The 18,853-nt window shown below is 42.8% G+C and overlaps 1 protein-coding gene across 1 annotated transcript in view; it reads left to right on the top strand.

The window, feature by feature from the left end:
* appa (amyloid beta (A4) precursor protein a) overlaps positions 1 to 16,564 on the top strand; it is an 82,605-nt gene extending 66,041 nt beyond the window's left edge. Inside the window, exons 13-17 of the mRNA XM_083633957.1 lie at positions 1 to 121; positions 1,114 to 1,167; positions 7,938 to 8,029; positions 10,464 to 10,610; positions 14,128 to 16,564. The exon at positions 1 to 121 is cut by the window's left edge and continues 68 nt beyond it. Of these exons, the coding sequence (XP_083490083.1) occupies positions 1 to 121; positions 1,114 to 1,167; positions 7,938 to 8,029; positions 10,464 to 10,610; positions 14,128 to 14,229 (516 nt within the window). The 3' untranslated portion in view covers positions 14,230 to 16,564. The remainder of the gene's footprint in view (positions 122 to 1,113; positions 1,168 to 7,937; positions 8,030 to 10,463; positions 10,611 to 14,127) is intronic.
* Positions 16,565 to 18,853: the final 2,289 nt, after the last annotated feature.

Raw genomic sequence — 18,853 nt, 5'->3', positions numbered from 1 at the left:
AGCTACGGCAACGACGCCCTGATGCCCGACCAGGACCTGCTGCCCCAGGAGGACTCTCTGGGCCTGGGCCTCGGCTTCATCCACCCAGAGAGCTTCAACCAGCCCAACACTCACAACCAGGGTACACTCAGCCAGCCCAACACTCACAACCAGGGTACACTCAGCCAGCCCAACACTCACAACCAGGGTACACTCAGCCAGCCCAACACTCACAACCAGGGTACACTCAACCAGCCGAACACTCACAACCAGGGTACACTCAACCAGCCCAACACTCACAACCAGGGTACACTCAACCAGCCCAACACTCACAACCAGGGTACACTCAGCCAGCCCAACACTCACAACCAGGGTACACTCAACCAGCCCAACACTCACAACCAGGGTACACTCAGCCAGCCCAACACTCACAACCAGGGTACACTCAGCCAGCGCAACACTCACAACCAGGGTACACTCAGCCAGCCCAACACTCACAACCAGGGTACACTCAGCCAGCCCAACACTCACAACCAGGGTACACTCAGCCAGCCCAACACTCACAACCAGGGTACACTCAGCCAGCCCAACACTCACAACCAGGGTACACTCAGCCAGCCCAACACTCACAACCAGGGTACACTCAGCCAGCCCAACACTCACAACCAGGGTACACTCAGCCAGCCCAACACTGAACAACCAGGGTACACTCAGCCAGCCCAACACTCACAACCAGGGTACACTCAGCCAGCCCAACACTCACAACCAGGGTACACTCAGCCAGCCCAACACTCACAACCAGGGTACACTCAGCCAGCCCAACACTGAGCAACCAGGGTACACTCAGCCAGCCCAACACTCACAACCAGGGTACACTCAGCCAGCCCAACACTCACAACCAGGGTACACTCAACCAGCCCAACACTCACAACCAGGGTACACTCAGCCAGCCCAACACTCACAACCAGGGTACACTCAACCAGCCCAACACTCACAACCAGGGTACACTCAGCCAGCCCAACACTGAGCAACATGGGCAAAGAGCTCCAATGGCTTTTTGTGTGTTTTTAACGAGACAATGCAATGAATCTCTTCATGCGTATCTCTCTCTGCTCTCTCTCTCTCTCTCTCTAGTTGAGCCAGTGGACTCTCGCCCCAATCCTGACAGAGGTCTTCCCACACGGCCAGGTGGGTGCTGTATGTGTTGGTGTGCGTTTTCATCACAAACTGGTTCATAAAAGTGCTCCCCGCGCTTCTTAGCATTTGTTTTAAGCTATTTGAAATATGAGATGGGTGGGGTTTACCTCATCATCAGGATATTATCCATGTGACTTCCCGCCCATCTGGCTATGGCTACAACTAGCCATAAAAACGTATCACAGATATTATTTGTTTGTGTGTATAGATGTTTTTTAGGTAACATAATGCACCCTCTGGTGGCCAATGGGCCATAGTGGAGCTCCTGTTGGGCAGCAATGGTTGTGAACAGCTGATTGATTGCATTGCAATAATTTAATAGAACTTAATAGACTAGCAAACACATCTGATTTGCATACTAGCTAACCTATCTAAGTAGAAGATAACATGAATCACAGCTAGTTGTTGCATGCTAATGTTAACATAATTTGCTTTGCTAAATTAGCCCGCCGGCTAGCTAGCCAGCTAACAAAGGCAAGAGGCAGCCATTTTTTCAGGCTCTTCTGAAGCAACAACTCAGTGCTTTAACTACAGTAGGACCAACAGGACAAGGGCCCAAGACAAGATGGTTTCCTGTGTTACAGTGACCTATATTATTAAGACAAGATGGTTTCCTGTGTTACAGTAACCTGACAAGACGGTTTCCTGTGTTACAGTAACCTATATTATTAAGACAAGATGGTTTCCTGTGTTACAGTAACCTATATTATTAGACAAGACGGTTTCCTGTGTTACAGTAACCTATATTATTAAGACAAGATGGTTTCCTGTGTTACAGTAACCTATATTATTTAGACAACATGGTTTCCTGTGTTACAGTAACCTATATTATTAACTCATTCAGGGCCAGTTTAGGACTGCCAATATTTAGCACAGGCCAAAGATTTTCATAATTGTTGGTCATCTTTCAAGACCCACAGTAAATTATCTATTAGCACCAGAGTGATTTGCAATACCTCAAAATGAAGATGTACGTCTCTGGGTTCACCAGGAAAAAAAAAGTGAGCTTTTAGCATGTTCTGTACTCTACTTATAGCCATTTATATACACCCTGTTTTCCCCCAGAAGGTCTCCCAGAGAAAATAAACAGGAGAAAAGGCAATTTTTGTAAAAGGGCACAATCTCAGGCATAACTCACTCTCAATTCTTTTATTTTGAACTGTATTGACATCAGACATGTAAATATTATTCGTTAGGACACAAATGACAAAAAAAAAATATATATATATATATATATATACACATGAAGTGCTTTTTTTTTACATTCAACAATACAGTTTACTCGGTGTGAGTGTGCAGACAGACAGACAGACAGACACACCGACAGACAGACAGACAGACAGACAGACACAGACACACACACACACACACACACACACACACACACACACGATCCCCCTTTTAGATTTCTAACCCCACATAGGATAAGCAATAACCACGCCCTGTGGCGCTGGGATTGGCCAGGAGCAACACTGGAGGGCACGCAGCCCAGCGATTTCATGAACCAACTGAAGAGCTCTTGAGAAGGACAGCGGGCTGCTGTGACTGCCTTCTGCCCGCTGCTGCCTAGCTGTTCCTGTGTTTATTTTGATTTGTTCTGGTACACCCGTCCTCGTCCATGTCTCCCTGTCATATCCTCTCGCTATTTGATCGTTCCCGTTTTCCCCTCGGCTATTCAACACGTCCTCACCGCCCTCGCAAACTGATCGATCATTTCCTCATTCCTCCGATGATCAAACACATCTCTTGATTACTTTCTCCCGTTTTCTCCTGGCTGGCACAGAGGAAGGCGACTCCAGCTCGTGCAGCGCGCTGAGGGCGTTTCAATGGCGTTTCTCCTGTCTGCACAAGGAAGCGTTTCTGCTTTTCCTCTTGCTCAATTTCAAAACAACAGCTGCGGTATGTGTTTGATCGCGTGCTGTCGGCTACCCTTTGAAGGCAGGGACCTGTGTCTGTGTCACAGGCTGGGCAAGTGTTTGCTGCAGGCGCTGCACCAATAAAAACAAAAACACGTCAAACACGTCATTGGCGGGGAGGGCTATTTCTGATAACACGTCAAAGACGTCATTGGTGGTGAATGAGTTAAGACAACATGGTTTCCTGTGTTACAGTAACCTATATTATTAAGACAAGATGGTGTCCTGTGTTACAGTAACCTATATTATTAAGACAACATGGTTTCCTGTGTTACAGTAACCTATATTATTAAGACAAGATGGTGTCCTGTGTTACAGTAACCTATATTATTAAGACAACATGGTTTCCTGTGTTACAGTAACCTATATTATTAAGACAAGATGGTTTCCTGTGTTACAGTAACCTATATTATTAAGACAAGATGGTTTCCTGTGTTACAGTAACCTATATTATTAGACAACATGGTTTCCTGAGTTACAGTAACCTATATTATTAAGACAAGATGGTTTCCTGTGTTACAGTAACCTATATTATTAGACAACATGGTTTCCTGTGTTACAGTAACCTATATTATTAAGACAAGATGGTGTCCTGTGTTACAGTAACCTATATTATTAAGACAACATGGTTTCCTGTGTTACAGTAACCTATATTATTAAGACAAGATGGTGTCCTGTGTTACAGTAACCTATATTATTAGACAAGATGGTTTCCTGTGTTACAGTAACCTATATTATTAAGACAAGATGGTTTCCTGTGTTACAGTAACCTATATTATTAAGACAACATGGTTTCCTGTGTTACAGTAACCTATATTATTAGACAACATGGTTTCCTGTGTTACAGTAACCTATATTATTAAGACAAGATGGTTTCCTGTGTTACAGTAACCTATATTATTAAGACAAGATGGTGTCCTGTGTTACAGTAACCTATATTATTAAGACAACATGGTTTCCTGTGTTACAGTAACCTATATTATTAGACAACATGGTTTCCTGTGTTACAGTAACCTATATTATTAGACAAGATGGTTTCCTGTGTTACAGTAACCTATATTATTAAGACAAGATGGTTTCCTGTGTTACAGTAACCTATATTATTAGACAACATGGTTTCCTGTGTTACAGTAACCTATATTATTAAGACAAGATGGTTTCCTGTGTTACAGTAACCTATATTATTAAGACAAGATGGTTTCCTGTGTTACAGTAACCTATATTATTAGACAACATGGTTTCCTGTGTTACAGTAACCTATATTATTAAGACAAGATGGTTTCCTGTGTTACAGTAACCTATATTATTAAGACAAGATGGTTTCCTGTGTTACAGTAACCTATATTATTAGACAACATGGTTTCCTGTGTTACAGTAACCTATATTATTAGACAACATGGTTTCCTGTGTTACAGTAACCTATATTATTAGACAACATGGTTTCCTGTGTTACAGTAACCTATATTATTAGACAACATGGTTTCCTGTGTTACAGTAACCTATATTATTAGACAAGATGGTTTCCTGTGTTACAGTAACCTATATTATTAAGACAAGATGGTTTCCTGTGTTACAGTAACCTATATTATTAGACAACATGGTTTCCTGTGTTACAGTAACCTATATTATTAAGACAAGATGGTTTCCTGTGTTACAGTAACCTATATTATTAAGACAAGATGGTTTCCTGTGTTACAGTAACCTATATTATTAGACAACATGGTTTCCTGTGTTACAGTAACCTATATTATTAGACAACATGGTTTCCTGTGTTACAGTAACCTATATTATTAGACAAGATGGTTTCCTGTGTTACAGTAACCTATATTATTAGACAACATGGTTTCCTGTGTTACAGTAACCTATATTATTAGACAACATGGTTTCCTGTGTTACAGTAACCTATATTATTAGACAAGATGGTTTCCTGTGTTACAGTAACCTATATTATTAAGACAAGATGGTTTCCTGTGTTACAGTAACCTATATTATTAAGACAACATGGTTTCCTGTGTTACAGTAACCTATATTATTAAGACAAGATGGTTTCCTGTGTTACAGTAACCTATATTAAGACAACATGGTTTCCTGTGTTACAGTAACCTATATTAAGACAACATGGTTTCCTGTGTTACAGTAACCTATATTATTAGACAACATGGTTTCCTGTGTTACAGTAACCTATATTATTAGACAACATGGTTTCCTGTGTTACAGTAACCTATATTATTAGACAACATGGTTTCCTGTGTTACAGTAACCTATATTAAGACAACATGGTTTCCTGTGTTACAGTAACCTATATTATTAAGACAAGATGGTTTCCTGTGTTACAGTAACCTATATTATTAGACAACATGGTTTCCTGTGTTACAGTAACCTATATTATTAGACAACATGGTTTCCTGTGTTACAGTAACCTATATTATTAGACAAGATGGTTTCCTGTGTTACAGTAACCTATATTATTAAGACAAGATGGTTTCCTGTGTTACAGTAACCTATATTATTAAGACAACATGGTTTCCTGTGTTACAGTAACCTATATTATTAAGACAAGATGGTTTCCTGTGTTACAGTAACCTATATTATTAAGACAACATGGTTTCCTGTGTTACAGTAACCTATATTATTAAGACAAGATGGTTTCCTGTGTTACAGTAACCTATATTAAGACAACATGGTTTCCTGTGTTACAGTAACCTATATTATTAGACAACATGGTTTCCTGTGTTACAGTAACCTATATTATTAGACAACATGGTTTCCTGTGTTACAGTAACCTATATTATTAGACAACATGGTTTCCTGTGTTACAGTAACCTATATTATTAGACAACATGGTTTCCTGTGTTACAGTAACCTATATTATTAGACAAGATGGTTTCCTGTGTTACAGTAACCTATATTATTAAGACAAGATGGTTTCCTGTGTTACAGTAACCTATATTATTAAGACAACATGGTTTCCTGTGTTACAGTAACCTATATTATTAAGACAAGATGGTTTCCTGTGTTACAGTAACCTATATTAAGACAACATGGTTTCCTGTGTTACAGTAACCTATATTATTAGACAACATGGTTTCCTGTGTTACAGTAACCTATATTATTAGACAACATGGTTTCCTGTGTTACAGTAACCTATATTATTAGACAACATGGTTTCCTGTGTTACAGTAACATATATTATTAGACAACATGGTTTCCTGTGTTACAGTAACCTATATTATTAGACAACATGGTTTCCTGTGTTACAGTAACCTATATTATTAAGACAACATGGTTTCCTGTGTTACAGTAACCTATATTATTAAGACAAGATGGTTTCCTGTGTTACAGTAACCTATATTATTAAGACAACATGGTTTCCTGTGTTACAGTAACCTATATTATTAAGACAAGATGGTTTCCTGTGTTACAGTAACCTATATTATTAAGACAACATGGTTTCCTGTGTTACAGTAACCTATATTATTAGACAACATGGTTTCCTGTGTTACAGTAACCTATATTATTAGACAACATGGTTTCCTGTGTTACAGTAACCTATATTATTAGACAACATGGTTTCCTGTGTTACAGTAACCTATATTATTAGACAACATGGTTTCCTGTGTTACAGTAACCTATATTATTAGACAACATGGTTACCTGTGGTACAGTAACCTATATTATTAAGACAACATGGTTTCCTGTGTTACAGTAACCTATATTATTAAGACAAGATGGTTTCCTGTGTTACAGTAACCTATATTATTAAGACAACATGGTTTCCTGTGTTACAGTAACCTATATTATTAAGACAAGATGGTTTCCTGTGTTACAGTAACCTATATTATTAAGACAACATGGTTTCCTGTGTTACAGTAACCTATATTATTAGACAACATGGTTTCCTGTGTTACAGTAACCTATATTATTAGACAACATGGTTTCCTGTGTTACAGTAACCTATATTATTAGACAACATGGTTTCCTGTGTTACAGTAACCTATATTATTAGACAACATGGTTTCCTGTGTTACAGTAACCTATATTATTAGGAAAATAATTTATTTAATCAGGCAGTTCACTTTTGCTGAATTACTCCACCCACACTGCAACAGTGCCGTGTGTGTGTGTGTGTGTGTGGAAGGGGGGGCACTGGCAATTGAATTGGAGTTCCAAGGGACAGCAGTTGAAAATTAGCCATCTGGCTAACACTGGCACATTTACAGTAATGTTAATTAATGTGCATCGTCCCTCAAATAAATAAATTAATTAATATAAATAAATAAATGTTCCAGGTCTCCCTCTTTTTTCCTAGCCTGGCTGTTATATATTTAAACGTTAGTCGTGCCAGAGACGCTCGATATCAGAGCGAGACACCCCAACTTCCAGGCACTTCCTGTATCTGTGCCATGGAGGTATTGCCACTGCCACTTATGAGACTGGTCAGCCAATGACGTTTCATACCATTGACAGACAGCCAATCACAAGCTGATGACCACGCCCATTTAGCCTGCAGTGGAGTGTTTTCCCATCTATATTAAAAGTCTCTGGTTGTGCACAGTAACTCCACTTGACCTCCATGATGGCACCAGCTGTGGTTGCTAGCAGTTTTATGATGCATCTGCAAAGCCTCTATATTGTGGATATGCACACAATTGTGTGTGTGTGTGTGTGTGTGTGTGCGTGCGTGCGTGGGTGCGTACTATATCCAATACACACTACTGTTACACGATACATTCTGCTGTTACTCCTTGCTTGAGTTTGACTGAACAAGCAAGCCTGTGTGAGTGACAGAGTGGGTGTATGTCTGTCACCATCCATAACACATGTTACGTTTCCTTCTCTTGCCAGTGACTGGAATAAAGATGGAAGCTATCCCTGAGCTGAGGATGGAGACAGAGGACAGACAGAGCACTGAATATGAAGTTCACCACCAGAAACTGGTATGAACACACACACACACTTGGGGTCGACATCTCCACTCTGTCCTCCTGGTAAACTCCCAAGGTTGTCGCCATGGAGACCGGTGTCCATGGGGATGACGCCACGATAATGTAATGTGTATGTGTCACGCTTGTCTGCTCTCGGCTATAACACTGTCCTCAGATCAGTGTTAAGTTTGTGCCAGTGACGAGCTTGTCTGCTCTCGGCTATAACACTGTCCTCAGATCAGTGTTAAGTTTGTGCCAGTGACGAGCTTGTCTGCTCTCGGCTATAACGCTGTCCTCAGATCAGTGTTACGTTTGTGCCAGTGACGAGCTTGTCTGCTCTCGGCTATAACACTGTCCTCAGATCAGTGTAAAGTTTGTGCCAGTGATGAGCTTGTCTGCTCTCGGCTATAACACTGTCCTCAGATCAGTGTTAAGTTTGTGCCAGTGACGAGGTTGTCTGCTCTCGGCTATAACACTGTCCTCAGATCAGTGTAAAGTTTGTGCCAGTGACGAGGTTGTCTGCTCTCGGCTATAACACTGTCCTCAGATCAGTGTTAAGTTTGGGCCAGTGACGAGCCAGCACTCATTCGGTCTCTTCAGTATTGTAATACCAGCTCAAAACCCTCAATCCGCCATGCTCAGTCAAATCCAAAACCGCCACCCTTATTCCTCTCACCTAAAGGCTTTAATCCCCTTAATCCCTACAGATTATTACATATCACATTTCTCACATTCACAGCGAGCAGCCAGTGTGTCTCCTTAACTTAACTCCTTCATTTTATGCTCAGCATAACCCCCCAATCAGCATTCTACGAGGTTATACTGCAGTAGGCCCGTCATCTTAAATCCGTCCCACATACTCCAATATTACAGATGGTATAAGCGCTTCAAGATGGGTATGTTTGTAGAATAGTAAATGGTAAATGGCCTGCATTTATATAGCGCATTTATCCAAAGCGCTTTACAATCAGTAGGTACATTCACACATTCATACACCGATGGCGGCAGGCTACCACGCAGGGTGCTGGCACACCATTGGGAGCAATTTGGGGTTCAGTATCTTGCCCAAGGACACTTCGACATGCAGACTGGAGGCGGCGGGAATCGAACCACCGACCTCTTTTATCCAAAGCGATTAGTGGACAACCCGCTCTACCTCCTGAGCTACAGCCACCCCATTGTAGAGCAATGTTGTTTGTTGAATAAGTGCAGTTAAAGGATAATACCGTATATATTTTTTTATGTGTACATATTTATAGAGTGTCCCTCTCCTTTTATTATTCCTGGTTGGTCTGTATGCAGTCACCATAGTTGGAGACATCAGGACTGGTTTTCATTCAGGAGTCTTCTGCCTCCCTTCATTGTTGTACAGTATGAGAAACGTCCACAGAGCGAGATGATCCAGCACCGTAAACGTGAAACGTTGGTTACCGTCAACCAACTGACATCCACAGGGTTAATCCCTTACAAACTTCATTGTCACAGCCATGTATTCTTATTTAGGCCGTCTTTGTTAACGGGACAGCAGTTAATTTCAAGCTAGGTAAAAAAAAAAAAGTATATGTATTTTTTAAATTAACACAGGGCACGCATTGCAAAATGATTGCGGGAAATGTAAGCTAGATGTAGACACTAGTAAATGTGCTATAACTGTACTCTCTCTTTGAATGACATACAGTGTAAAGAAAAGCAGTAGCTGCTATAGAGCTTAGTGGTTCCCTGGAGGAAATTACTTTTTAAAAGCTGAGCTCTGGGAACATCCTCATTAGTCAGCAGTGTAAGGAGCGCGTGCACAACAACGCACCGTTTTCATGCTAAACGCTGTGAAAGAGAACGTGCACAACAACGCACCGTTTTCATGCTAAACGCTGTGAAAGAGAAGCTAACACTATAAAGACAAGTCCCTGGAGTCTGGATGGTCAAATCATTTGGGTTGCAGATGGGGCTGCACGATAAATCTGCAATCATATCAGTATTGGCCGATGTTAGCCATTTTCTAATATATCGGTAACAGTCCGATGAGCAAAATAACAGCAATGTTAATCTTGGTTATCGGTATCGAAATTCTAAAATTTGATCAATATAAAACTTTCATAATGAGAGGAAACAATGCGGTAAATCTATGATTTATAGGCTTTTCCAAAATGTTTTTGAAATAATGAAAGACATTACTTTCTCAAGTTCACAGTGTTTACATGTGTTTTTCAGTATGTACAACATTTGCTTGTCATAGAAACTTGTTTTTATACAGATCATATCGACATCGGTAAATCGGTCGTAGGAGCAGTGTTAATATCGTTTATCAGGAGCGGCCAAAATGTTCATATCGGTGCATCCCTAGTTGCGGGCTGTCGCGTCAGCGCGGCTGCTGATTGGTGGCTGCTGATTGGTGGCTGCCGTGCAACTGACAGGTCAGCTGACCCGTGTGTCCCGCCCCCTCCCCCAGGTGTTCTTTGCCGAGGACGTGGGCTCCAACAAGGGCGCCATCATCGGCCTGATGGTCGGAGGCGTCGTCATAGCAACCGTCATCGTCATCACCCTGGTGATGCTGAGGAAGAAGCAGTACACCTCCATCCACCACGGAGTCATCGAGGTGAGAAACAACAGACCTGTGTGTGTGTGTGTGTGTGTGTGTGTGTGCGCGTGAGTGTGTGCGCGTATGCGTGCATGTGTGTGTGTACCTACTGTGTACAAGCTGCTATATACAGTATAGCAGTCTGGTACGTGTGTGCGAGTGTGTTTGTGCAGGCACGTGTGAGTGCGCATGTATTTTGCGTTTTTCAGTCTAGGATGGGCACTTACGTGTGTGTGTGTGTGTAAAATAAAACGCTTGAAAAAGTCTGACAGTACATTATCTAAAGTGTGAGGGTTAAACATATTAAAATCTCTTAAATACAGTTATTAGAGGTCTTTCATCATATCGTACCATGGCCGGTTTGTTGCACTGCAGTTCCCCTCCTAGATTAAAGCAGAACTGGTTTATTGCTTACGTATACATAATGTTTTTGTTTTCATTGTGTCTCTGCTTTACTGAGCGCACACTAATTTAGCAATTAATTTCCTCTTGTCCTTTTTCTTCTACTGCCAATTCGTCATTGCAGAGCTTTCATGAGCTGTGTGCAGTTAGGAACAGGCCGGTTGTTCCAGCGTTGTTTCTTAATCGTGTTCGTTAAATTGGTCTGAAATTAAATTCCAGCTAGCAATAAAACGATCTTAAAGACCCCCTCCACTCAGTTACACCCCCCCCCCCCCCTCCTCCTCCTCCTCTTGTTCCTTCAGTTCAGCTTCACTGTGTGCGGAATGATGTGCAATTTGGATTTATGACATCACAAATACGTGGAGCCAATCCCCGTCCAGTATTCAGCAGTTAAACTTTAGAAATCAACAATATTTGCATATTTTGAGATTCTGTGATTTTTTTTTTAGGAGGGAGAAGGAGGGGAAGCCATTTTAACAATTTTAACAAGATAATTTACTGTTTTTGGTGGGAAAACCATATCGGACACAAATTATTAGTCAAGTACCGTAAATTCCGGACTATAAGCCGCGGCTTTTTTCCCGTTTTTTGGCCTTTTTTGCCCCCTGCGGCTTATATAACGGTGCGTCTTATCTATGGATTTTTTCCAAAAAAAAAAAAAAATCTCTCTTTTTTTAGCACTCTTTCTAACTATAAATCCACTTCTGTTTTAATTTCCTCTCTTGCCCTCTTTTAACAACATAACATAACATAACATAACACAACACAGGTAAGCAGAAAGAAAAAGACGAAGCAATCACGCCATGAATGAGGAAATGACTCACCTGCTGGAGGCTGGAGATACACGCTTGGGCTAAACTTTTACTCCGTGAAACACTATCGATTAAGTCCGACATCGCTCAGAGGTTTTGAGCAGCTTGAAAACAAGTTTGAAAACGTGCAGAAGTCCATCCACTCACTCACTAAAGAAACTAAGGCAACCGTGAACAGAGTTTATAATAGTAAAAGAAATAACATTCGCCTGATCAATGTAAAAGAGGAGCTGAGATCGGTGACATGGACGCTTTCGTGGCAAAATCCTGTGTTACATCCTGGACCTGAAGGAAGGCGAGAAACCACCAGAGGTGGACAGGGCACACCGGGCGCCTCGGCCACGTCCAGACCCCGGCCTGCCACCGAGGGCCATCTTCATCTGCCTACTCCGCTGGCCCGACCGTCAACTCATCCTCCAGGCTGCGGGGAAGAAGCCCCTCACCTGGGAGGGTACGCGCTTTTTCGTCCGGGCAGGACCTCTCCGCGTTGGTGCAACAGAAACGCGCAACATACAACAGCATCATCGAGTCAATGGATATCGCTTTGGCGTACTGTACCCAGCGAGACTCGTCATAACCAGACCGGACTATCTTTAGCACTCTTTCTAACTATAAATCCACTTCTGTTTTAATTTCCTCTCTTGCCCTCTTTTCACCACACCGCGGACACTGTGTGCCCAGCGGCGGAACAAGAGCTCAAAGTGAAACTGCCGAATATCTTTTGAGTTGGACTGGTCAATAGTACTGTGAGTAACTAAAATAAAAAAATAAAAAACGGAATTCTCTCTTCTTTAGCACTCTTTCTAACTATAAATCCACTTCTGTTTTAACACATTCAGTGCCACAGCGCTTCAGTAAAATTGTCTGGAGCCTGTGCCAGATTCACTTCCATTCAGTTGAAAACAGCTATAGAATTTTTTCTATTATGGCTATATTAACGGGGCTGGACTTTAATGAAAGATTGAACACTCCTGCTTCTTCCAAAGAAGAAATTTTGTTTCTAGACAGTTCCATTATGAAATTACAGCCTCTCAAAAAAGTGCACTTTCATGGGTTTTCTGTCGTTTTTTTTTTCTTTCCAAGTTATAGCCCCTTTTATGAATACCTTTTGCACTCTAATTTCGAGCACAGATCGGGTGGACTCTGGCTGGTGTTTTCTGATGTGGTGGCGTGTGGTGTGGTTTCTGTGCAGCCTGTGTGTGTCACACACCCCTCTCCCCCCCCCCCCCCCCCCTCCCCCTCTCCACCTCTGAGCTGCGGGCTCCTCCCACACGCAGAGTTTGCTTTCTCGACTCGTTTTTGCCCCGGACAGATCCCAGCTTTGCTGCGCGCATCATTTCCTTGATGGGCATCAAGGAAATGATGCGCGCTGGCAAACGCGACTGAACGAAAAGGCTTGGCCCGTTCGGCTTCGGATGCTGCCTTTCTAGGAAATCGTGTGGAGATAGATAGAAGCATAAGAGCTCAGTTGTGAGCGCGGATGCAGCCGAGCCCACTCTCGCTGTAGACGGAGCAATATATAGGCTCTGGCAGAAAGCATGCATCGGTTTCCACGGCTTTCTCCGCTGTCTCCTGTACAAAGTAAAGGATCTGAGGTGGGTGGAGCAGCTCCTGTGACGATGTTTAAGGTGGCGCCGTGTGATCCCTTGAAGGGATTCATGCTCACTGGCTGGGTACGACCTTAAACAGCAGAATTATGGAATAATATGAATTATGATTTTAGGACGTCCACAGACGTCCTTGGCACTGAACGTTACTTTTTTTTAGGACGTGCACAGACGTCCTTGGCACTGAATGTGTTAATTTCCTCTCTTGCCCTCTTTTCACCACACCGCGGACACTGTGTGCACTGTAAAAAAAACAAAAAATACCACAATGTGTGATTTTGTCTGGGGATTAGTGACCTGACTTTTGTTTTGTTGAAATGTTAATAAATGGGAGCTTCCCCAAACAGCGATCTCTTTCCCGACATTCCTCTCTGTGCACGAACCCTTTCATATGGTAATTAAACATCAAAACACCCGCGGCTTATAGACCGGTGCGGCTTATAGAAGAAAAAAATAGTCACCTTTGAAGGTGCGGCTTATAGACCGGTGCGTCTTATAGTCCGGAATTTACGGTAGTAGTAATATGTTATATACATCTTAAAACGTGACTTTAGGGCGTCTTTAAAAAAAGTCTTAAATTTGGCTTTTCTGAAATCCTGAAGGCTCCCTGTGTGTATGTGTGTGCATACTGTTTACATACATACGGTGTGTGCATGCTCAAATGAATGTGTGTGTGTGTGTGTGTGTGTGTGTGTGTGTGTGGCTGCCTTCCAGGTGGATGCGGCCGTCACCCCCGAGGAGCGCCACCTGTCCAAGATGCAGCAGAACGGCTACGAGAACCCCACCTACAAGTTCTTTGAGCAGATGCAGAACTGAGGAGAACGTCACATGTGTACACACATACACACACACACACACATACACACCACTCCTCCCACACATCAACACCCCCCCTCTCCCCCATCCTCCTCGGCCAATCCCACTTCTCCAAAGGCAGTGTGGCTTTACACCAATGAGTGACTGAAAATAGTCAGTTACGAGCATATGGAGAGAATCTAGCGGGGAGGTTTCTTTCATTCAGCCTGGGCGTACACTGTGGCCACGCCTGTTTGCACCGCCTCTGTTCACTTTATTGAAACGGACGCCTTTAATCTGCTGAAGAAGAAAAGGCCCCGCCCAGTGCATCGAAACAAACCCCCCCCCCGGCCTTAAGGGAGAAGGTGTTCTCTCCACGCTGAGCCAGAGTCAGTGTTTTAGATTTAGTTTTTTTTCGCTTTGGGATGGTTCTAGGTGTGGAGTTATGTAGGCAAACCTGACCCTGGATCAGTGCTGCAGGAGACAACCCTCCCTGTTCCGCTCACCCTGGGCCTCATTTACAAAAGTGGCGTTTGCGCTTACGAGCAAATCCAAGCCAAAGGTGTAAGCTGTCTTCAGGTCAGAATCAAGGGTTTACTGTACAGTACATATCAAGGGTTTTTCATCGTTGCCCGAGGCCCGGGTTGGGTATCGTTTGGATTTGAATGATTCTGATTCCGATTCTGCTTATCGATTCCGGTTCTTAACGATTCTCAATTTGAGGGGCGGGGTCAAAACAGGTCATATGCTTATTTCTCCGGTGGGGGGGGGGGGGGGGGGGGGGGGTGGTATTTGTAAAAAAAAAAAAACTATTACACGTCATATTCAATCATATTCATATTATCATATGATTGCTTGTTTGTTATAAACTTTTATAAACATCAACGGTTTATAATTTTTTGCATACAAATTTAAATTAACACTTGATGTAGCGGTCCGTGTCCACCACTTAATATGTTTGGGGGGTGGGACTCAGATTTCAAGTACGTACATTTGTTTAGGACTCAATGAGCAGAATCCAAATTTTGAAACGGTTCTCGATGGCCAACCCTCCCCGAGGCGTGGATGCTACTGACACGATTCTCATTTGTTGTTTCCATCGTATCGGTTGAAATGATCGTGTGACAAAATCTAGGATGAAATCAAACATGATGCTTTTGAAAATGGGGCCCAGTCATGTGGTCCCTCCCGGCCCACCCACTGCACCACTACTGCACTCACTCTACAGTCTACACTGGAGTACAAGTGAGCTCCCCCTCCCTACCTCCCTCTCCTCCACCCCTCCTCTCATCCCCTCTTTTCTTTGTGCATTCTTTCGACAGCTGGGCTGTGTCAAGTCACACGAGGCTCTTAAGGATATGTGGAGATGCCGCTGATGACGATAACGATGTTGCTGATGGTATGACGTTGACGACGCTAGTAATTATGTATTCTGAACGAGCTGTTTTTATTTTAGAGTTTATCGTTTCCAGTTTTGTTTTTCAAAAAAGAATGAAAACGGAGTAAAAAAAAAAAGAAAAGAAAAAAAGACAACCCGATGTAAAGTCCTTTTTTTAAATTGCGTGTAATGTATTGAAGTAATGCCGAAATCTTAGCTGTTCCTATGTAGTGCATGATGACGACGACGACAACAATGACAACAGGATTTTGGGCGGGGGAGGGAGAAAAAAAAACCAAGATCTTTACGCTGCTCTTGAGAGACTCCTTTCTCACGTATAGATTGTCATTGTAGCAAGATTGTACATTTAGTATCTTCTCGTGATCACGTGACTTCAAACAATGATGAAAAATATATATGAATCTAGATGAATGGGCTCTGCTTTGATATGTTAAATACACTTTAAGAGAGATCTGTGCTTTTTGGGATTTAAAAGTGTGTTCCTCCTTATTTAGATTTTTGACTTTTTTTGTTACCACGCTACGTTCCTGAAGCTACAGGAGGGGGGCTGGCTTGAATCCCTATTTGTATATTGTTGTTCTTCTCTGAATTGTATTGTGTTGGAAATCCTTACGCGTTTGCCGACGTCCGTGCTCGGAATTCACCCTATTTAATTTTTGGTCACTTTTTTGTTTTCTTTTCGATTCATGTTACTGTGTGTTTTTTGTAAACGGGGCATGTCGAGGGAGGGGCCGCGTCGAGGATATATAGGGCAAGCGATGTGGGAACAAATGGGAAATTCGGGTGGGGCTGGGTTAGGATGAAGAGATGAAGAAATCTGTCCGTGTATGTGTTTGTCCTTTTTATTCAGTCTGGTTATGCGTTTTTCGTCCAGTTCTACGTCTTGCAAAAATACCCCCCCCCCCCCCCCAAAAAAAAAAACACGTTTTCTTTTCTTTTTTATAGTCTGTTTGCAAAGCACGCAAATGGGTTTATTTTTATCCCACCCTCCCCCATCTCACTTTCCAATCATTCTGCGACCAGAACAGGTGGAGTGCTGGAGGGAGGGAGGGAGGGAGGGAGGGAGGGAGGGAGGGCGAGTTAGAGAGGAAATGACTTGCAGTTCCAGATGGATAGCCAGGCGGGCAGCCCCTCCCCCCTCACTCCCTTCAGACAGGCATGCTGCTCGCCTCTCTGCCATCGATGCACACACCGACTCCCTCAGAGCATATAGACTGTATGGCAGAGAGACACTGTAGTGCGTACACAGAGGGTAGGTGTTCACCGCCAAAAGCGTCGAGAAGGAACCAATCAGTCATCAATTCCACAGGGGGAAACTGGGATCACATGGCAGGCGGCGATAAAAACAAGTTGTCAGTAAGAAGGAAGAATCCCCCAAACATCATCACCTCCCTTCCTTCCGCCCTGATGGAGTATCTGTGATGGCGAGTAAAGAGCTGCATGTTCGGAGTGGAACCTAACCTATCTACTGAGGCTGCGGTGGGGCGGGGTGGGGTCCTATGCGATCGGTTTCCAGAGGGCGCTGCTCATCATAAGCCCAACAGAGGGCAGTAGAGTAGAAGAAGAAGCAGGTTTTTCTTTCTTTCTTTTTTTTTTTTCCCCTTCTGTGGCTTATGTATTTTTCCCCCTCCACTGTGTCATATTGTGCAGGCCATTTGCATTGACTGGGAAAACGCTTTCTACACTGTATTCCATAATAAAGTTTTGAATGTACATACAGATGCGGTGTCGTCTTCATGCGTTTCAGGTTGCAGAAAATGAAGATAAATGGATAAATAGGTTAAAGATAAATAGGGTTGACGGCCAAAGCGTCGGCAAAGAGATTCAACGTGATGCGTTTAGGATCAGTGGTTTGCAATTTGCAGGCACCTGAAACACACCCACCTCTTTTCTCCATGTGCACCCAAGTCTATTGTAAGGTCATCATTGGTATTATAATATGGATGATTCAATTACAGTACATTATCCACCCACCTTCTACACCGCTGAATTCCTTCTAGCCTTTGCAAGCTATGGCTTTTGCTGGGCTAAGATGCAGTAAATACTTTGTTGGGGTAACTCATTACAAAAATAACATTACATGTAATATATTACTTTTAGTAGTAACTCAGTAATATAACTTATTACTAATAGGATTTGAGTAATATACCAGTTACTTTGTCAATAACGCAAGTTACAAATTGAGTTAGATTTCTTTTATAAATCAAAGCACATATTTAAATAAAGATACAATCATCTAATCAAATTGTGTGTTTTTATGCAAATAACCACTATAGATGACAATAACAAAGGAAAAAGATAACATTTAGAATTTTGGACGGTTTACACTGACTTCAAGACGGTTGCAATCATTTTCAGAGATCTTTATTAGACTATTTAATGATCTGAAAAAGACACATTTCAATGAATCTGTAGAATTCAGGTAGGTGTTATGCATCACCAACTAACAAGAGAATTAACACTGCTTTAGAATACAGCCTGTAGTAGCCCCCACCTCCCTCCCCACGACTCCCGTCCCGAGTAACCTCGCGTCACCAGGCTCTTCTCGGCGAGAAAGAGCCTGGCTCCCGCCCACAATTGATTTTGTCACCCTACTGGTTCCCGCCTAGAGCCCGCCCTAGACCGGATGGCAGCGTTTCTAGCTCGTCAACTTTCACGTTAACTTGACAATTTGACCCAAGTATCAGAATCCTCTTTCACCGTTTTGACCGGTGTGTCAGGCGGTGGTGGCGGAGATGCCATATTGCATAAACGTTTTGTTTTATGTAACGCTAGCTTTGTTTTGATCAGACTCTAGTTTAGGTAACATCACCGCGTCAAGCTAACGGCAACAAAGACGTTGTTAGGCGCATTGCTATCCGGTGTTAATTCTGGGTCCGGGGTTTACGCCCCCATGACAAAAAGCGGGGTGGAAGGTGCCCAGACTAGTCCCGAGTCTACTCGGCTTTTTTCGTTGCCGCAAGGCATTCTGGGAAGTAACACGCGGTTGTTGAAGCTCCCATGTAGCTAAACAAACGAGAGTAACGTTAGCAGTAGCGTATTACTTCCCGGTTATACTTTTAGAAGTTTAATTTACAAACAGAAGACTCGTGTGTGGGGATGATACAATCACGGGTATAAAGTGGAACCAGCGGGCTCCGTTAACTCAGAGGAAGAATAAGAAGACTCAATAGTAGGCTATAGATGGACTCAGATGAATGGTTTAGCTGTGAAGCTAACGTTAGCTAGCTGTAAAGTTATTGGAGC

This window comes from Poromitra crassiceps (genome assembly GCF_964638095.1).
Source record: "Poromitra crassiceps genome assembly, chromosome: 3".
NCBI classification, from domain to species: Eukaryota; Metazoa; Chordata; class Actinopteri; order Beryciformes; family Melamphaidae; genus Poromitra; species Poromitra crassiceps.
Note: the sequence above shows the minus strand (reverse complement) of the source record. Positions and strands in the feature narration are given on the sequence as shown.